This window comes from Pleurodeles waltl, chromosome 9 (genome assembly GCF_031143425.1).
Source record: "Pleurodeles waltl isolate 20211129_DDA chromosome 9, aPleWal1.hap1.20221129, whole genome shotgun sequence".
Classification (NCBI taxonomy): Eukaryota; Metazoa; Chordata; class Amphibia; order Caudata; family Salamandridae; genus Pleurodeles; species Pleurodeles waltl.
The window spans coordinates 777195331-777217719 of NC_090448.1; the positions used below are offsets into that span (position 1 = coordinate 777195331).

General features: G+C 42.5%; 1 protein-coding gene across 1 annotated transcript in view; it reads right to left on the bottom strand.

The window, feature by feature from the left end:
• LOC138259744 (cathepsin W-like) overlaps nt 1-19057 on the bottom strand; it is a 233480-nt gene extending 214423 nt beyond the window's left edge. The window contains exons 1-3 of the mRNA XM_069207635.1: nt 18965-19057; nt 16679-16742; nt 12079-12192 (exon numbers count right to left, since the gene is read on the bottom strand). Of these exons, the coding sequence (XP_069063736.1) occupies nt 12079-12192; nt 16679-16742; nt 18965-19057 (271 nt within the window). The remainder of the gene's footprint in view (nt 1-12078; nt 12193-16678; nt 16743-18964) is intronic.
• Nucleotides 19058-22389: the final 3332 nt, after the last annotated feature.

A 22389-nucleotide genomic window follows, 5' to 3' on the forward strand; every position in this document is an offset into this window, starting at 1 on the left:
GTTTGCTCTTGATCCTGAGTTGCTAGACCAAAGGTGTACCTGTTTTTCTGCCTTTCCTGTACAAAGTTTGGTTTCAGCTTAGGAAAGTGATCTCAGTTTTCTAAGTTCATCAGTTGGCAAGTGTATGAAATTCACTTTTCTGCATGGTTTTGCCTTTTGCTGGATCTTATATTTTTCTTGGCTTTAGAACTCTGTGTATTTTATCCCAGCAGAAAAGTGCCTGTGTTTTCCCTTTAAACATGGTTAAATTGGTTTATTCCTAATTGACACATTTAACTTTCCTTTACATAGAAAGTGCACCCAGGGCCTGTGAGTTCAATGTCACTTGTGGACTGCAGCACCTAATTTGCCATCCACCATTTTGGCAATACACACAAAGCTTTAGCCCTACCCTGTCAAGACTGACTGCTTTAAGTAAGCTTTGTAGCCGACAAGGTATGGTGCATGATATTTAAAAGAAGGACATGTAGAACATTAATATTGCCATATTCCTACAGTGACAAGGTTCCAATTGTTTGCCTTTATGGGCATGACTTTGTGCTGTAGGGTTATAGTGGGGTTTATTTTATGGTCTCTCAGGTTGTGTGAGTTCCTCTGCTAAAAGTGTACACTCAGTGGAGCTAATCCTTTTTAAGATGTGCTAGTTTGCATATCCATCTGCCATGTAGGGCTGTGTTTAAAACATCCCACCTTAAAGCACTGTTTGTGTCACTTGGGGAGCTGTTCTGAAAATACGTGAGAATATACTCTTTTCTATACTCACATAGCACAGTTCCTAGAGTAAAACTGAGGGAAATGTCCATTTTCCCAGGGGAAGAGGAGTTATTACACCCATCTAATGGCCCGCTCTAACAGAGTATGATCAGAAAAGATGATTGGGTAGTTCAGAGTCCTGGACTCGGGGCATACGCATTTTTTATTAAGATGTAATGAATTCTTCAATATGTTCTATGGGATTATTAAAAGAAAGTGTCATCTATTTGATGCAAGTGGTGCTCCCAACATGGATCTCTCAGGCCCATCTCTCTGAGTGAATGTTTGAGTTTTTTTTTTTTAAAGAAAAGGGAAGTAGTTCCTGATCGTCCTTTTCATGGTTCCAGACCAAAATAAAATACCAATAGTCTTATGTGTCCTTCTGCAAAGTCTTCCAGGATGTTGAGGAATAGAATCAAAAAAGCGTCTTTGTGGGTGTTTAGAGCATAGATCACCTCTACCGTTATTTACCTACCTTGTAGATTCTCAGACACCATTAAGTATAATCCCTTCTTTGACCATTTTTGGGCTTTTGGTATAAATCTCAGTGATTTATGGTAAGTGGGGTGACCCCATTATGTTTTGTCTTGGCTGATGCTTAATGTTTGAAACGATGTTCCTCTTCCTTTCTTAAACAGGTTTCCTGCATAGAGCTTATGTCAAACCTCTCTACCCAGAGATATATTACAAAATGTTGGTTTTCTCATTCATAGACATCAGCACTTTTGTATTAAATTATATTAATTTAATTGAAATTTGTTCAGCAGTTGAATAGATGGTTTCATATTTTAGAGACTGTTTGACACTAGAATAAGGTCTAGAGTTATTGCTTATGCACTGTGTAGTAGTGGCCAGGGATGACTTTGTAAGAATCGGACATTTTGCCGCTCCCTCTGTGCCCCCCCAAACTTTTAACTCTCTTAAAATCCAAAAAAGAAATTTTAGTCAACATTGTTATCAGAACCTTATGTATGAGTCAATGCTGTGTGGGGGACTACCAAAAAGAGTTGGCCCATCATTAAACCAGTTAACTTTTTCCACCTTAAAGCACAGAACCAGATGCTGTCCACCGGGCCCATTCCGGTCCCCACCAACTCTATAGAGCTGTTCTCGCCTTGATAAGCTTGACTTAAAACGTGTGGCAAATTAAAGAGAGCCCACCAGTTTATCAATATCTGTCCTTGGTGACTATGTAGACCAACTGCTTCCTTGTAGTATTTAATTATATGATCTTTGCTCAAAGGGATGAAAGTTCTGTCAACTCATAAGTACAGCTGGTGGTATCTCTTGATAGACTGAACATTTGAATATTTGACAGAAAATAAGAGTCCATTGTTTGGGAAGCATATAAAACTTCCTCTCACTCTTTGTAGCCTTTCAAATTCTGAAAGGTTATCCCCTGGTCTCATGGTACCTCCCCTCTGGTCTGTAACCCACCCTCAACACTTTTTTTGGTCAGATCTCAGGGTGTTTGATTCAGATGCAAAAAAGGCCAATTAGGAAGACTTTGCCATATGCTGTTTCTACTTCCTCTTTTAGACCTCTGACTTGCAATTTCCAGTAAGATATTCATGAAGTCCAGTTCTGTTCTCTACAATGTTTCATTGTTTTCCAACTTCTCAACCTTGGCCTGCCTTTCTAGTGCCCAGGATCCTACTAAGTTGACATCATATCTGAGTGTGTATATTAGAGCAGAGGTCTGGTTTTAAGTCACCAGGCTTTTAAGTATGTTGCTCTGTGGGAGTCTCCTTACTTGAAAACTCGTTCAGATAGGTGCATATTGAATGGAAGAAGCTTGATATACTTTTAGGTAGTGGTTTCTTGGGTGGCATAAGGCCGAGGTGCTTGCTGTGTCACAGACTTTGTGGGTGTGAATACTCTTCAGCACATTATTTATTTATCCGCTCACTGTATTCTTTCTCCTGGATCTAAATTCTCTGTATAGTTCATCTAGTCTACACTGGTGTAAGTTGTGAGTTTATGGGCTTCTTTACAAGACCCCCTCCTGTTACGACTCTGTTGTCCCATCTCTGGGCGGTGCTGTAAACTGACTATCCGCAGCCTGGGAATCACCATTAACACTCACCCAGAGTCCCTTTTTGACCCCTGCTCCCTGTTACTTAGCCCTGTTCCTGCTTGCTTCAGCCAGAGCCTGCTCCCTGTTTTCAGACCTGTTCCTGCTTTGCTTCCTTGTTTGTTCCTTCTGTTCCTGGTATTATTTTCCTTCTGCTTATTCCTTTGCTTCTTCCTTGGTTACTGTAACCTCTCTTATGTGTCTCAGACTTGCCCCCTACTTTCTGTTCTCTTTCTCTGTGATCCCTGCAGCCTCTAGTACTCTTGTAGTTAGTTTCTTTCTTGTTACAGTTTCCTGGTATCCCTGTGTATATTTTGAGGTTCAGTTCTTAGGCTCCTTTATAGCTCTTTCTTTGTAATTTCCTTTTTAGGTTCTTGTGTCTTGTAAGTGTACTATCAGTCCCCACCTGTGTATAAGTGTTTTTCCTTTGTTATGGGGTTGGCTCCTGGTTTGAAGACGGCAATTCCTGCCCCATCCTTTGTCTAGTTTTGTATGTTATATCCTAAGTGCCTAACTGTGACAGTGTGCCATTGCTGTTTTCCAGGAACTGCCACTGTGTTTCCAGCTGGACCTACAAGGGACTGTCTCATGTATGTAAGTACCATCCTTGTTTGTGCCCTGAGGTTCCAGAGACAGAATCACTTCTGCTGCCTCCTTTCTATGGGGCTTGCGTGGTGACTATCTGTAAGAGTAATCTGCACAGAGGCATTGATGTTCCCTGTTGCTGTGGGAAGTTCTGAGCCTTACCTGTGTACAACCTTAGTGGTAACCCCAGTGTGGTTGTCCATTACTGATTCGTTCCCTGTTTGTTCACACTAAGGTTGCTCTGCCTTAATTATCCTGTTTCTGTGCCTTACTATAGCTGTTCATTCCCAGTGTATGTCTTTATCTGCTCTTCTGCTTTGGTACACTACCTCAATGGGGAGATATTCTGTGACCTCAAGGGGTGCCCTGCCAAGAGTCCTGATAGAACCGCCCGGAACCATGACATCTCCCTATTCAGGAGGTCAGAGGCTTCATTTTCCGCTCAGTTTCCTCTCCAGCCTCACCTCAGCTGCTTTGCTTTCCTGATGCTTCTTGGGGTCTGCAGCTAGTACGGAACACTCACATCTCTCCAGCATTTCTCCACCTCCCCAGCCAATTTGTGAAGCGGAGGAGCAATCACAGGCAGCGCTTGATTCCCAGACTGTTTCTTACCTCTCTGTAGATTCATACAAACATCAGGTGGCCTTTTACTGTCCTGCTACCAGGTGGTTGCATCCCAGTGCGGATGGTGCTATTTTCTATCTTTGGAAGCCTTCTTGGCTCCAGATGGTATTGGCTGAAATGGATGCTGGCTGATTTCAGTGGATATTAAGAGGGGCCCCCCTCAGATCACATCAGGGCACCCATCTTGCCAAGCTATTCCCCCATTTTTTTACCTTCGCAGACTCTGGAATGTTTTCAAAAAGCACTGAAAGGACTGTCCAAATGAAGAATGAATCACAAGTTGGTCCAGACCACTTCACTCATCAAAAGTTTTGAAAATCCATTCAGCATTTTATGCTTTAGGTATGACAGTTTTTTGCCTTTGGGAATGAACATGGGTTTTAGCACATTTTGTACCTCTTCAGTAACTTTTGACCCCCTTGGTACAATCTTGGTACAATATCTGCACAATCAGGTCAATGTAGGTCAATGAAAATTTAGGAACGTTTCACAGAGTTTGGTTAAATGGTCCCAGAGTTATTAAAGGTTCATGAAATGTAATTTCTATGGGAAACGTGATATAACCATAACTACATTTACAGTGTAAATGCAAAGTGTGATGTGCTATTATTATCATTGATGAGCATGATGAAGGACTATGGCTCACGAAAGGTGACGCCTCAAATACCCATGATACCCCTGCACTCTATCACACATGGTAATAAATAGCAAATTACCCTCTGTCCATTTTCATAGTTTATGCCATGAAATGTTTCTGTTGATCATTGGTTTGTTCTGGTTTTTATTTTTAAAATTTACTTAACCAACACCACGATACAATGGGTTTAATTTGTCCAGTAAGGTAAAATCACACTGAGGAGGCAGTGTGACTATTAGTGTTGTTTCCATGTGTAAAACAAATGTAACATGTAACCTTTGAGGCAGTAAATACAGTTTTTCAATTGTTATCCTACTGTGGTAATAAAATAAAATGTGACCTTTGCACTGTAGTAATAAATGCATGAATGGGCATTTATATGTACAGTTGCTCGAACTAACGTTATTGGGCCACATTTCTTTTCACTGCCATGAAATTCACACACACATCCATACATATATTTTTTTCTGAACAAAAATGTTGTGAAAGAAAAGTTATGGGTTCTTCTGCTTGTAACTCCTTTACATGTGTTTAAAAGAACCTTAAAAATGCCCAGAAAAAATAGTTAAATTGCAGTTATGGCTACAAAATAAAAAGAAAAAGCTTGGAATTGGCCAGTTGTGGCCCGTTACACAAACCCTAGTGCAGGCCCTCACAATAAAAACATAACTCAGTGACCATGTGTAGTGATCATGATCTTGCACATGATGCAATGATGACATCACATATTACATCACTGGCGTCACTGGCAGCATTACTTATGACCTTACCATTGACACGATGGTCGTCATCATTCAGAGCTATAATACCATCTCTTTGTATGGATAAATGGTGTTATTTAATAATGTCAGGTTACTATTTTGTTATATTTATTGTGAGGTCATGGGACTGTGGGGCTTGCGATCCAGGCACAAGGTTCACAAACCTAGTATAAAAACAATGTTTTTTAACATTTTGAGGTCAAGAGGGTCCCTTGGAGCCCTTCACATAGTCTTGGGGTCTGGAAATGCTCCCTCAGTCCCCTCATAGACCCTTTATGTTTTTGTGAAAGTAGGGACAGAGACTCTTGTCTTGTATTAGCAGCTACAACAAACGTTTTACTGTTATGGCCAGCAGATTAGAAAGCAAGATTAATTTATTCTTCTGATTTCTGAACACTTTGATAGTTTGAGAGTATGGGTTCATGGGCTGTATAAAAATTAACGGTCAAGATTTACAACAGTCTTTCTCAAATTAGACCTTCAAAGCCTGTCTGAAACAGTTTTTAGGATGCAAATTTCATTCAAAGCATACCTCGATCCATGACCTCACATTATTTATGCAATAGATAACAGGACTGAGCAACACAGTATCATTATACAAATATATGCCAAGAAATAAATTATGCTGTTTCCACAGCGACGTGATTGAGGTCAATGTTAATGTGGTATGTCTAGCTATAATTGCAATCTTATGTTCCCTTTAACTGGGTTTCTATCACCATTTGGAAGGTTTTTTAAACATACTTTAAACTAAAGTATTAGACTCAGAGTAACCATAACATCTTTGTTAAGTGAATTTCTGAGTTAATTTGATGATTTCTTCCATGCAAGCAACTTCCACTCTGAATAGCCTTTTTCAGAAACCAGATTCTGTGGCCGTCATCCATCTATGCCCAACCGCTGATGACCATGGCCCTCAGCCCTGTGTAGCAGGGGTTAGCTGCAGGACATGGCCTTCAGCCAGTCCCTGCACCCAGCCTCCTCATTTCTTGAAATTAATGTTGGGCATGGGTTTGTAAATCCGAGCCCCCTTAGGCTCAAAAATTATAATCCAATGTTTATGAACGCACCTTGATGAACACCATTAAGGTCCACCAATATAGTGCTGTCTGCAAGTCCCATGACATAATTTTTTTTTTTTTTAGTTTAGACATTTTTTTGTTGGTTTCTGCCAATCATAGAGAGCCTGAGCTTGACACCTCACTTTGGTTCATGGGATAAAACGCTCCCTTCGAGTAGCGTTTGTTTAGCTTGGGTGCACATAACGTCTGAGAGTCTGAGTTCATAAACTGTAGTCACATTAAGGAATCTCTATAATTAACCGGACCGATTAACAACTCTAGATATTATTATATGTCTATGTTATATTTGGCGTAATTGTGTGTTTTTGCAATAGCAAAAGGCAGAAAATCCAATCTAGGTTTTCTTTTTCTCCTCCTGGAAGGAGTAGCACAAAAAAACGTGCCGTGACAAAACTTAGCCCGTAACATTTGATTGAACTCATTTGTCAAACAGTGCTAAAATTATAAGCAAAGCAAAAATCTAATTTTTAATTGGAAATTTACACGTAACTATATATTTTCACACCCTACACACGTATATATACAAAAAAGACTACAGAGGAGTTTTGGTTGGTTTTGTTATTTTACAAAAACCTCAGAATTTCACCTCAAAGAACACAATCGAAGTGCAGCTTTGGTTTAGATTTAAAACTGAAACAAAACCACTGAAATTTGCAAGCTATGGTTAGGACCACACTCTATTGATCACACACCAGCCAATGAAACATAACTCACACAAACTGCAATTCATCTGTGTGCAGGAGGGGTTGGGGGCAGGGCCTGGCCAGAAGCTAGGCTCCTCACCCAGCCCTACAAGGGTAACCTATCTCTGAAGGCAATGCATAGCAGGAGTTTTAAACTGCTAGTTTGACTTTGCCAACTAAACTAATGGCAGAGCTCCCACTTCCCTTAACAATATATGTAAGTCTCCCCTAAGGAAGGCCTATGGAGCCTTGACAGAGGAAGCTATATATTAATAGGTAGGACATATATTTTATTAAGTAGGACATATGCTTTTAATCCATCCTAACAGCAACACTACCAAATTGTTGTTTTGCTGTGGAAAAGTGAGTAGCCCCATTGGCTCATATAGAGTTATCGGCTTACCCCTCAGCCCAGCTAACGTTTGAATGGGACTTCTAAAATGAGTCCTTCAAGCTATCAAATTAATTGTGGAACTAAACCCTACTTGATGCCCAAGTCTAATTTAATGTCACATTTAGAAAAAGGCAACGTTTAGAAAGTTGCCACTCTGTAGCACACTATGTCCAGTGGCCTCACATGGTTGCTGACCACCAGACAGCTTTCTGCCCTCCTTTGGAGTAGTGTGAATGACTCCCATGCTTAAAAATAATGACAGCCTGCTACAGAGGGAGGTGTTACCTCCTTCTTGCAGGAAGGCACTCACGGTGTTGGCCCAAAAGGGGAGCTTGAAAGGTGAAGCTTTGCTGGGCTAATGGCGATGTGAGAGGCCCATCGTAGCTTATGGGTCTTCCTAGTGCTTTGCTGCACTGGCGCTATTGTGGAAACAAGCACCATGGTACGCTGTATTTACAATACGATGCACATATGGTGTCATTATAGGGGTGCAGGGGGCGCAAGAAAAGTTGTGTGTCAAAGCTGATGCCCCACTTTCTTGTAATCTGGCCCTATATTTTCACTGCAAACAAGAGTACGTCTATTTCATTTTGGAATATAATCTGAATATTAATACTTTTCTTGATTAGTAGGGTTTAATCTTACCGTTTATGGAGTGCTCCTTCTAAACATTTGTGTAACCATATATTGTGTCTGGTGTTCCAGATTTGCCAGTTGGAACATGTATGTCTGACAGACCAGACACTGTGGCTCAAATAAACTACAGCTATATATTCCTGATTGTTTGTTATTCTTTCAATTTGATGATGACAGTCAATACCATATTATGGTTCTCCCCAATTATCACTGCTTGCAAAAAAAGTCACACAAGTTACGCTAAATAGGTCAAAATGTGATCACTTTCCAAATGTGAATTTGCTTTTTAGGGGCAGTGTGCAACAACACGATGCCTCTCTTGAGAGAGTTCTTCAAATCTTGTGTGACAAAGATGTGGTTTAGAGGAAAAATTAGTATTTGTAATGTGTGAAATGGAGTATTCAGGACATGTATTGATGAGCAGTAATGTGAGGCCAAACCCTAGACTATTCAAAAGTATCAGCAATACTGCTCCCCTTAAGTACAAGGATCAGTTGTGTGCCTTTATCGGGTTGTTTTTTTTCTTCTAGGTTTTTATAGGATTTTGCAAATATTACAGAGGTTTTCAGGAGCCTTTTTCAAGACTAGTGTGGTGTTTAAATGGAATGTTGATCTTTAGGTTGCCTTTGATAGGGTGACTAAGGAAATTTGGAGGTTCCGCACCTACAGCCATATGTAGAAAGAAGATTGAGTTGCATTAGGGTCCATACAAGGCAATAAAATGTTTGGGAGCTGTGCTCAGTTAGTGTGATGAATGTGATGAATATACAGTCAATAACGATTCAAGGGCACTGACGTTGTGATGTGTAGATACTAAGGCCCTCATTATGACTTAGGCGGTCTTTGAAAAAGACCTCTGAAGCTATGGGAGCCAACATACCGCCAGTGCTGGCGGTATGTCTGGCCCCCGATCATGACTTTTCCGCTGGGCCAGTTGACGGAAACAGTGTTTCCGCCCACTGGCCCAGTGGAAAAGTCACATCAACATTGGAGCCAGCTCATAATAGAGCCTGTGGCAATGTTGATGTGCAGCGGGTGTAGCAGCACCCATTGCACATTTCACTGCCCGAAATTCGGGCAGTGAAATGCGTGATGGGGCTGTGCCTGGGGGCCCCTGCACTGCCCATGCGCAGTGCATGGGCAGTGCAGGGGCACCCCGTTGCCCCCTTACCGGCTTTCACCACTCCCCTCCCCCCCCCCAATCTGCCAACTCAAATGTGGAGGTTGAACCGCCACTTTTTGCTTGGAGGCAAGGCACATCCAAATCTGCTTAGTGGTAAGTGTTGCTGGAGTCAGCCACTCTTTCCAATGGTGCCGTTGCGGCGCTTGGGAATCCTTGGTGGGACTCGGGTGAGTTATCTTCTATGGGACCACCAGCGTCTAAATTGTGTGGGTGGATTGTCATGGTGGCGAACGGGTTTTCAGTTGGAAAGCCGACAGCATGGCCGTCACCTCTAACATCTAAATCAGGCCCTTCATCCACATGTGGAATTACACATTTAAGATCTCCATTGTATTGGCCTCAGAGCAATGGCATGGTGAGGAGATTCAATCGGGTGATTGTAAATCACATCCAAGGTGCAAACAGAAGTAGAAAGGAAGTTAGTGAGGCATTGGAGGAGTTGTTCTGTGGCTACTGGGAAAGGCCAGTCTGAAAAAAATTTAGCTTTGTGTGGATGGTGTCATATCTGATATGAGAAAGAACATTTTCACGGGTCAAGCCAAAGGGAACAGGTGGAGTGATGGAGATGGGGTCAAGATCAAGGGCTTTTATTGATTTATAAGAGTCTGTCTAGATACATTGTGTGTGTGTCTGTGTTTCAGAGGTATATGGAAATGCTGTGAGATTCAGTGGTGGTCAATAAATAGTGGCATATTGAAAGGCTTGTCTTCCCTCATTTAGGCTTTGAATGAGCTCAGCGGGGTTGCTGAAATTGAGTCACTTGGTATTCACTGTCACAACTGAACCCACAGACCATCTAACAGACTTTGAGACTAGCCATCTAACAGACAGACTATTGACTCAGCCTACAATATAGATTGGATTTATACGGCATTTATTTATTCTACATTATTGTTATTCTTGTGTGCTATATGTTTACCATAAAACCATAACAAGTCAACAATGCTCCAGGTTTCCCAGATAGAGCTTGGCAGAATGTGAAAACTGAAGGGGGGTTGATTAATGAGTGATAGGCACTCCTGTTCTCATACCAAGTAACTCATATTATCTCGTAATACACGGTGCACAATACTGGGGTTACACCCTCTAAATCCCCCAACACGATAACATAACGTTACCAAAATTCCACAATAAGTATTCGCACACGTGATCAAATTAAATTCTGAAAAGTGTACAGTAAGTTGCTCAAATTCTGATATTTATATCCACAATAGTAACAATTCTTAAATCCAAACAAACAACAATGATACAGTAAACCAAAAACAAATAAAATACAAAATATATGTCCTCCTAATAGTAGAGTTCCATGTTATATAGTCTATGTTCCAATGTAACTCATGTCAGCTACAAGTTCCATTTGATGATCCAAACTTTTTCCCCAAATCTAAATCGCCCTTTCAAAGTTGATTCATCCCAAAGGTTGCCACTTGTTAGTCCATCCTTCGTCAACACGTGTTTCATCCGGGGAGTGCCCCTGGATTTCCTCAGGACCTCCTTCCAAATAGAATCAAGTTGTATATACACTTATTGCTCCTCCCTGAAAATCCAAGAACCTTCTGTGTACCCAGAAAGTTATCAGCTTCTTTAACTTGCATTCGAGTAAGTATTATTAACCGCTCTTTTCCAGTTAATGCGGGTCATGTAAACCGAGCGAGTGCGCTCTCGAATGTTTTACATGACCCGGATGGACTAACAAGTGGCAACCTTTGGGATGAATCAACTTTGAAAGGACGATTTTGATTTGGGGAAAAAGTTTGGATCATCAAGTGGAACTTGTAGCTGACATGAGTTACATTGGAACATAGACTATATAACATGGAACTCTACTATTAGGAGGACGTATATTTTGTATTTTATTTGTTTTTGGTTTACTGTATCATTGTTGTTTGTTTGGATTTAAGAATTGTTACTATTGTGGATATAAATATCAGAATTTGAGCAACTTACTGTACACTTTTCAGAATTTAATTTGATCACGTGTGTGAATACTTATTGTGGAATCTTGGCAGAATGTGCTCTAATTAAACTATAGCTATTGGTTCCCAATGACTCTTTAGCTGTAATCATTTTGGGAGACCTTATCCCTTCATTTCCAAATACCTGAAGTAGTTTCGTGATCTTCAACAAGCTGCTGTAGTTGGAGACAGGATCTGAAGCCCATCTTTGATGGCCCTTTTATTGAAACACTGCACTTTGCCTGTCTCTGCTGTATTGTGTTTTGCACACAAGCCTCCACTGGTAGGTCCTGTGATGGTGAAGTGTGAGAACAGAGTAATGAGGATGTGGTATTCCACTACACAGGTAAACAAGCAAGGTACACTCGGGTTGTGTTATATTACCACCAATTGGACTGCAAAAAGCTCATGAACATTGTCTGTCCACGCTTTGTGTTTCGGTGCCTCATGGCCTCAGTGAATGTAGAACTGTAATGTAAAAGGCAAATGAAATACCTGCTACATCAGTAATCAATAATAGATCTCAATTATAACTAATTGCTGGTGATTTGAAGGCAGGAAATTTTGTTGATCTACCTAGGAAAAAGCTTGACATCTAGAGGCTAGTGGTTTTCCATTTCAATCAGTGACCATGATCCAGAATGTGGTTTGGTTCTTTAAGGAATGCCTTGTCTCGCTTTCGATTAGGTAGTGCTGCTGAAGTGGCAATACCTGTGAGGTCACTGAATTGGGTCACTCCGTATTCAGCAGTCCCCTGATCCAACACCTGTAGCCGTCTCGCCTCTTCCAGGTTCTTCTGAAAGATCTGAAATCTCTGCTCTAGTTCTGTAGAAAAACATAAACAGAATCATATTAGGCCGAGTGGAAAGTAAGGCTACCAACTAATCAAAAGGCTCTAGAGTCCTAGACTCTAGTTCACTTTAAACCTAAACCAGTCTGCTACCCCTTGCCCTTAAGTGCACAAATCTTCCAATGTAATTGAATCCTGACTTACAATACTCCCTGGTATTGTAACACACAATCATATCATGACGTATCTGTATACATGGTGTCCGCGGTCACCCACTGTAGTGGAGTATGTATTTATTACTCATACTCCACACGCGCCTTGATACTGAGACATGTTATTATGTTGATCAAAGCAATTATATAATTAAATGTACCTAAATGCACTATGGTGCAATGCTCCTCAGGGAAAGAGTGTTTATCTGGTTTTGTCAGGGTTTACCTGTGAGGACTGGTAGAGACCCACTGCTTGAGTTAAACTTGCCCCACCCCATTCACACACACCCTTATGTCGAGGCACCCCAAACTTTAGGTGCAGCCACTCCCACAGTTCAGTAATTTAGAACCTGCAAACATAATTGCTAGTGCACCCTATTTAACATTTCTCATCTGCCATTTCTGTTGTTGTTTTTTTTTTTTTAATGCTTATTCTGGTACGTTGCACCCCACAAGTAAAGTTGGAGCTAGGACCCAGCAGAGACATCACAGGATGGAGGCCATTCAACCCCTCTGGATAGTCATCGCCTCCTGGGAAGGAGACAGAAAGGAAGTGTAAGGGTGCACAGGACTCACTTGGAGTCAGGGCAGCGAAATGATGCACGGATGACGGATTGCTCACACGTTTGTTGATGATCAAGGTATCTGTGAAAGCCTTAATCAAGAAGTACCATTCGGCACTTGTGTGACTCCTGTGGTGCGTTCTTCATCACTCCTTTATTTGATGGTTCTCAAACACGACATCCCAGGGAAAAGAACAACAAGAACCTTCTGCATTTTTTCCCAATATTATAAATAACACGAGGTTGTATAGCATAATCATCACTTCAGGCTACCATTCGTCCATGTTAGCTGATCCACTAAAATACTTGTACTTTAAATTGGTCCTCATTTGCTCAAAAAGTGCAGCGCTTGCGGTACCTTTGGTCAGTGTAACATAGGGTGACTTACTAACTCCAGGTCTCTGGGCACACTGGGCCAGGTGTATGTAAAAAATGGTTTGCGATTTCCTCATAGCGAATCTTTTCAATTCACTATAAGGAAATTGCAAACTGGGATGTAGTACAGTGGGATGTAGTGACACTGTTTGTGATTCCCAAATGGATTCCAAGGCACCTGCCTCATTAATGTTCATGAGGCAGGTCGCAATTTGAGACCCATTTGGGAATGGCCACAATCCCAGGAATGGTGGCCTGCTGGGGCAGCCAACCACCAGGTCTGTGATAGCTTTTAAATAAAGCGCCTTTTTTGTAATTCAGCCCGTTTTCCTTACAGGAAAACAGGATGCATTACAAAAAGAAACTGACAAGTTTTCTTTTAATTTTTGTAGAGTAGGCAGTGGTCCGCGGGACCACTGCCCGCTCTTCAAAAGTCTTTGCACCCCAATTGCACCCACTTCAGGACCCCTTCCCCTTTGCTCATGGGTTACCACCAACTTGAAGTTAGTGGTAACTGAGAATGTTTTGTGACCGCATTCCCAGTCGCAAAACATTCTTACTTGGCCCTGCAACTCGCTATTAGGAAGGGGCAACCTTGGCATGCTCCTTCCTAATAGTGACTCACAACTCCTATTTTGCAAGTTGGTAACAAGTTACTGAGTCGTAAAATAGGGATGGTACATGGCCAGAAGCTTTTTACCACTTGCAAACTGCAAATTGCCACCGGCACAACTGCTTCATACATCTGACCCACTGTCTATAGTCCTGAACGTTTAACCCACAAATCATGTTTTGATGTGTGCTAATCTAAGTAGTTCAATGGATCTCTCTTAATCATCACAATTCAATACACAAAATGAGACAAAAATGACAAAACTCCTATAAGGGGAACTGGAGATATGATTTTTTAAAGTACAATTAGCGCCAAAAAGCACAAAGTGCCAATGATAGTAATGGTAGCAGTAGCACAGGACCGAAGCACAATTTGACATTGATCACGAGGAAGCGCGGGGCAGATACACTTGCAAGGTTTGTCCTAGTCAAAGATTTTACCCTCTGACTTTAATCCTTTGAGGCCCAATCCATCTCAGGACCTCATGGAAGGCACGTAGAGACTTGTAAGGTGGCAGGCAGTGTGTGGCCCTAGTGGATGCAATTTCAATGCTGTAGTAAAGTGCCTCAATCCAAGTGCAAGCAGCTCTTTAAAAAAGTATTAATCAGTACTTGGTCCATGCTCCATCAGAAAGAAACAAATGAGTTGACAGTGAAAATGGCATGGGCTGACCAATGAGAAGGAATTAAATGAGAGTAATGATGAATCCCACCACTTGTAAGTAATGGGTTGGCTCTAAATTAAGAAAAAACTAAAACTCTTGCATGCAACAGCCCATGTGCTGTCTCAGGCAAGACCGACAAATGGGGAAAGGTCTACAAGGAGTTCAGATCGGAACAGCGAAAACAAAAAAGGTAAGGCCCATATTTTGTCTCACTGTGATATATAATGTTTATGCCGTTCTTACTTTTTATTTTATAGCTTTTTAAAGTTGGAAAGTGGAGGTCTACATAAGTGTTCAAAATACCTTATTTTTAATACAGTTTTCATAGAAAAATAATGCTAAAGTGGTTCAGAAGTGATAATTCTACAACTAAAAATGGCAAAAAGCAACAAAGGTATGGAATTCAAGACACATCAAACCTGTTTATTTCCTAGCCTAGTCTATGAAGAAATTATCCCGACTTTTAGCATAACCACTACACCGTGTACTTTGCCAGTTAGATATTTGAGGCTCTTCTCTAAAGAATTGTGGGCTTGCATTAGGGTTTTGTAGGCTGGGTGAAGACAGACAGGGCGGAGGAGTACTTTACATCCTGCCTTTACTTTGCCCATCAAATTGAGAGATGTCTTCCGGCACCACAGTTATGGCTGTTCCTGTGAATGTAGGAAAAGCCTGACAGACTGCTTCATAAAACATGATAGCCTTTTCCAACGTTTTTTTATTTTTCAGAAACAAAATCCCAAAGTGGGAGTTTGTTATTTAAAAACAAAAAACATGATGACCTCCACACCTTGTGAGTTTTCTCCAATGGTGTTCGGGTAATTTTTCCTTTTTTACTGTGCCTCACTGCCAAGATTTACCACACAGTGATGGACAGTAACAAAAAGGTACCTGACCATCTATCCTAAAAAGCCATTCGACTGCCCACTCGAAATATGGCGGACAGTCAGACGGATTACCTTAGGTGGCCCATCTCTGAAAGATTGACGAAGGAAGATTTACTCCAACGGACTAAATTTTACACTGCGTAAACCTGGCAATACACCCACTCTAAATTGTAAAGCATACAATACGTGACTGATGGAATGCTTACATTCATATCAGCCACTGGCAATTACTCGGGCTGCAATCCAGTCCATTGTTATTTTGCACATAATGCCCCTTCAGTTTGGACCCAGTATATGCAAATCAGTCTTGATCCTGCTCTAACGGGAACGGTCTAGCCTGAACCACCAAGCCACGTCCTCCTTGAAAGCAGAACACAAGCATTCCAAGACTGCTTTTGCCTTTGTTATGGGGCTCATCAGGGTGCATGCCTTAGGTCCGTTGGATATGTCCAAATGTGGCTTTTGTGTTCACTGTGTCAACGTTATACCTGGCTGATGAGCCCTCTAAATCGGGCAGGTGAGCCAAGAGTTTGGTGGAGAGGGTACTCTGACACCATTCTGACAGAATACCGCCTTTATCAAACTCTAAGTCGACCACTGAGGCTTACACCAGGCTCCTTTTTCACCACCTGTCTCTGGACTGTCTTCATTCAGTCTGTGCCCTTAGGAGAGAAAGTCTCCAGGTCCAGACACAAAAGGCTCCAAAAAACTGAACATAGTTCATTCCGAAGATGGCACTCATTACTTGAAACAGTACTGCGAATATGACCTCCAGAAGTACATAAAATAATCCAGGGGAGCATTCCAGAAAACAACACAATGGATCAACATACTACTTCTATTACTGGACGCAACACCTGTTGAGTACTCTTGATTCTGGCACAATGCTCCCCAGAACAACACACCAGTTATGCCTACGGTGGTAACACAACCTACATTTGTCTCTAGGTTAGATATCTTGAAATTTTAGAACTTGAATACCAAGAATTCTAATAGTCTGTAGTTAACTGATGTCTGAAAACACTACATGCTGGATATGGCATTCTTCTGCTGGCCAGAAATAATTTCTTCTAAATGTAAGCATTGTATGTGTTGTGGGTGGGGACTATAAGAAAACTCTAAACAAATGTGAACTATTATTTGGATAACTTTCATGCTCCTTACCGTCAAATTCCTTACAAAGTATTCCATTCCATCAAAGCCTTACCATTTTGACTTCCGTAACTCTTGTTGAAGGCAACTATAAAGTCCTTGAACATTCCTATCTCAACCTAGGAAAATTGGAAAAATGGTAAATTGCGTTATTAGATATTTGCAATACCTATCAGAACTGCTGATAGCACTGAAATGGAAAATATAATGCACCAATTTCACTCTCCAGCGTTCTGATTAATGACCAGTCAATGGTTGCATTTATAGTGAAAGAATGCACTGTAGCCTTCAGAATATAGAATAACCCATTTACTCCAAGGTGAAATTACATTTCCATTTCTTGAAAATCACACCATTCTATGTTGTTTCCAAGCAACTTCTTGAGGTTAAAGTTAAATGTGGTGAATTCAGGTAACACATGCTAACTCATCCCTCGCTGCACATGCACCTTCATTCGAGCCTTTGTTCTGTTTCTCTCATGGCTCTGTTTGACATTTCTTCTTTGGATCACATTCTTGCTGTAGGAAAGGGCGACTTTTTGTATGATCATCCCCCAATTTTTTTAATTGATGCTGCTTCTTTTTCGATACTGGTGCCTTGGACACTACTGTCTTTAAAAGGCATTAGTTCGCCTTTTGGCTTTTCAAAATGCTTGCTGCTGATGCTGTACAGCTTTAGTACAAAGGAAAATAAAATGCTTGTTGAAAATGCTGAACATAAAAAATAAAAAAAATACTGGCTCTCGCATGGTGATATCTACATGGGCATGCATGATCACACATGTGCCATAGGGAAAATAAAAATAAAAATGCAATGGGGAGGGGCAGTGGAGCAGTTGATAAGTAGTGAGATGGGGTGAGGAGTTTAGAGGATGATGCCAAGCGACCCGATGCATGGAAGGGTGGAGGAGATGGCAGGAGAGGGGTGTCAAAAAATAAAGAAAAATACTGAAAAATGCAGCCAGGAGAGGTGAGACAAGCAACAGACTCACTCAGGAGAAGCGACATAGGGAGAGTAGACAGCGAGGTAGTAGGGGTGAGCACAGCAAAATATATGGTAGAGCGCAGGAAAGCTGATCTACTCCCACGGAGTGTTGAAATAAAAATACAAAATAGTTCCCTGTTGTCTGCCGCTTAAGTACACAAGTCATCGAGTCAAAAGGATGGAAACAGTGCTGTGCCCCAGGAGAGAGCAAACACAAGAAGAGGTCAGTCTGCAGGGGTTCTCCCCGGAGACAGCTAATAGATGTCTGTAGAAGAGCTAAAACAGGCAGTAACAAATACTAAAACTCAACCTAAGCTTCCAACGCACACTGCCCTCGTACTATGCCCAGACCAGTGACGTTTCCCAAGAAGATGATCTACTGTTGTTGCCTGATCTGAAGAAGGAGATTCAGGTGACAAATGCATCATGTAATTTATGCAAATTCGCAGCTACAACTAAAGTGTGGGTTGCATTAAACAAATATGAGGCATAAAAATAAAAGCATAATTTACATTTTTTACCTCCTTAAAAATAAAATCATCTGGAACAGAATTACTTGTTTAATTATTACTCCTAACCTTCAAAATTAGTGATCAAATATTCCTTTTTCAAACCTTTCCTGAACCCCTGAGAGGCAGGAATCTCAGCACTTTCAATGCCACAATAGTCTTTCATTATGGCTGGATAGAACAAGCCATGCCTTCTCTTTTTCCCAAAAAATGCTTTTCAAATTTGACATTAACCAAGAGATCAATCTTCCTGCCGTCTTTTGCCCACACTCTTCCTACACACTTAGATCACTGAAAGCCTTCTAGTAGTTTTTTCAATGTGCCAATTTCGCAAGCTTTAATAAAAATAGTGTGTGAGTTTTTTTTTTCAAAAGTGGTTTATGTGGGAGAAAAAATCCTGCACCACTGAGAACACAAATCTTACATACAAAAGAGTTGAAAGTGAGCTGCCTGTCTTGCGCACCTTAGACAAGTCCCTAGTCTCAAAATCTTTGGTGCTCTGTACACCCAGCATAGGTAATTTACTGGATAGGGGCCTTATTCTGACTGTGGAGAAGAATTCAGAAGTGAGCTATGATTGTAGAAACAGTGAGGTTTTTCCCCAAGTAATATTGACCAGTCAAACTGCCAAAATATAGCAAGACAAAACGGGACATAAAAGACAAAATATACGTATTTCATTGATACAAATTACTGCATCTGACGAATTTACTACACCCGGTAAACACCTCGCCTGGTGGTATTAATATTTACTGAGTATGCTAAACATCACCTCTTTTTCTGAAGCCTAAACGGTCAAAGTAAGGGTGGGCAAACACATCCCCACTTGGTTCTCTGTCAGTCCTCACCGTGTACAAGTCCCTCTGGACGTTGGTAGCCTCGGCCTTGCCAGAAATGGCCCAGGCTGCGAGCAGCGCCAAGAGGACGGCCTGTGCTTCCATGCTGCACCAGTGCTTTGTGCCATCCTCGGGCCGTATTTATGGGTGGGTTCAGCCAAAAGTCCAGGATGTGGTGGGCGAGCGGTGTCAAAGCCACCAGTGGAGGAAAAGCACATGGTTAGAGGTGCGACATCAACTGCCTCAGGTGCCTGGGCTGGGCGTGGGCGAGAATGTGCAGGAAGCCCAGAGCTTCTGCTGTGTGGTACCTCACTGCACTCAGCCACACTCACATTAGCAAAAACGGTGGTAACCAGACTGACTTCATGTTTTCTATTCTCCTTTCCTACCTGGGTATTTTATTAAAGGCCATTAAATTAGGAAGCAACAAGAATGATTACTCTTTAAACTAATCAGGGCAAGTCCCCACGTGTACATACTTTATTGTTGCTTGTTTGATATACATGCTAAGGAAACTGCGAATGTGCACACTCCTGCACCTACACACTCGTGAGCACTGATGGAGTCAAGCCACCGCCATCATTTGTGAAAAGCCAAAATGTCACGCTGTGCTGAATACAAATAGCTTTTAGACACCTATTTATATGTTTAAAGAAGTTTCCATAATGTAGAGTCCCATTGTCCCTTTAGAGCCCCAGTACGAGTTGCACAAAGCGTAATCCCCACCGATGATACTGTTCTGGGTAACTATGGGACATATTTATGAGCCCCTAGCACCACCGGAGAGTCACTGTACGTGACACTATCCCCTGCACCATATTTACAAAGTGGTGTTAAGCCACTTTTTGGCCAGATTTATGAAAAGTAGCGCTGCACATAGTGCAGTGCCACTTTTCCTGCGCCCCTTAACGCCCCCCCGGCACCACAATGGTAGCGGCGCATTTAAAATACGGCACACCATGGTAGTAGTTAGGGTGACTAGTGTCATAATTTTTGTTGTTAGTCCGGTGCTTTGCAGGATTAGTGTAAACAATTATGACGCTAACCCTGCAAAGCACCCAGAGGCCCATTGTTTTCAATGGGAGCTTCTGTTTACACCTGCACCTAGCAGGCGTTAAAAATGCCAATAGAAATGGCGCAAAGGAATCTCATAGATTCCTTTGCGTCATTTTGCAGCCCCCCTAGCGCCGGAACGCCCCCTTGCATTATGCCTGGCCACCTTGTAAATACAGCCCCTTCACACGTAGCACTTTGCGGGAAAGGGGCGTGCAATGGGTGTCGCTGTGGGCGTGCCACTGCAACACCCATTGCATTTTGATGCTGCCCCAGATTTACAAGTTTTCGTAAACCTGAGGCAGCGCCAAAATCTAAGGCCACACCACAATGTGCAAGGATGTCTACATTGGCGCTAGGCAGCACAATTTAGCACCCGCGCAGGGGAAAACAAAGGGGTGTGCTGTATTCTAATAAATGCAGCACATCCCTGCATTTCTAAAGTGACGCAGAGCGGCACTGCCAATTTTGGCGCTGCACCACTTTTCAGTAAATATGGCCTTATGTCTTTCCTGGTGTGTCCTGGCCTGGAATTATTGGGGTCTCAAACTACAGACTCTCCAGTTTCTGGCCTGCACGTCCACGTGGATCCCCAGCGTTTGCAGATAGCTTCTGAGCATTGACTCAGCCTGCATCCTTCAGCTGCAGGAGCAGAAGAACACCATCCCAGCTGAAGAAAAAAGCTGACCATCTGTGGACCCTTGCCTGCCCACAAGAAAAATCAAAACTCCCGCAACATTTGCCACTTGGTCGAAGAAGTTAGTTAATGTTGCGCATTTGGGATCCATTATTTCCTCTGGAAGAGGGGAAAAATACAGGTCAGGACCCTTTATGACCGGTCCGCATGTTATTCCCCATTTTAATGAAATACCTTGTAATCCCTGTCACCTCACCAGGAGATCCTACCCTGCGCCATTAGTTCCTGTGGACCTAACGAGTAAAATAATGGGAACCTTAATGCCATAGCTATTTGACTCACTTAACCATGCAAGAGCAAATGGTGTAGGCATAGATAGCAAAGGACAGGGCTCTCACTTCCTCTCAACTGTCACCCGAGGTCTCCATGCAAAAGACCAGAGGGTTGAATGCTTGAAAAACACATGCATTGGCAGAGCTAATGGATCTTGCCCATATAAGAGTTACTGGCTTTGCAATGTCTACCAGTGAGGCTGCTGTTCAGCATGGCCAAAAGTTAGTGGAGTGGAGTGCCATAGAGTGGAGTGGGGAAGTAGTACTGTAGAGTGGATTTGCTGGAGTAGAGTGTCGTAGAGTCTAGTGAAGGGAAGAATATAGTTCAGTGGCAGAGAGTGTTGTAGAGTACAGTGTCATAGAGTGGAGTGGCGTAAAGTGGAGTGGAATGGGGTGGAATAGGGTGGAGTGGGTTGGAGTGGATTGAGACAGACTGGCGTTGACTGGGCGGGTGGGATGAATTGAGTGGACTGGATGGGGTGGACTGGACTGGGGTGGATTGAAATGGGGTGAGGTAGATTGGATTGGGGTGGATTGGACTGGGGTGGATTGGAGTGAGGATAGGTTAGACTGGAGTGTGGTGGACTAGTCTGAACTGGAGTGGGGTGGATTGGACTGAAATGGGGTGAATTAAGTGGGCAGATTGGATTCCTTGGATTGGAGTGGGGTGGATTTGACAAGTGGAGTGGGCTGAGTGGATTGGACTAGAGTGGGGTGGACTGAACTGGGGTGGGGTGGAGTGGATTGGAGAAGAGTGGGGTGGATTGGAATGGAGTGGGGTGAAATGGATTCGGGTGGGTTGTAGTGGAGTAGGGTGGATTAAGTAGGGGTGGGCTGGATTGGATTGGAGGGGTTGGGCTGGAATAGGGTGGACTGAAATAGGGTGGGTGAGGTGGATTCGACTGGGGTGGAGTGGATTAGAGTGCAGTAGAGTGGGGTGGACTGGAGGGCGGTGGATTGGAGTGGGGTGGATTGCATTGGGGTGGCTTAGATTGGGCTGGGCTGGATTGGGGTGGGGTGGGGTGGACTGGATTTGGGTGGAGTGGGCTGGATTTAAGTGAACTGGATTTGAATGTGGTGGATTGGACTGGACTGGTGTGGATTAGAGTTAGGTGAATTGGACTGGTGTGGATTCGATTGATGTGGGGTAGATTGGATTGGAGTGGGGTGGACGTTTTGAACTGGGGTGATATTTGGAGTGGGATGGATTGGACTGGGGTGTACTGTGGCTAGGTGGATTGGTGTTGGGTGAATTGGATTAGTGTTGGGTCAATTGGAGTGGGGTAGATTAAGGTGGACTGGAATGGAGTGGGTAGGTGGGTGGATTAATGTGACTTGGATTGGAGTGGGATGGATTAGAGTGGATTGGGTTGCGGTGGAATGAAGTGGGGAGGATTGGAATGGGGTGGAATGGA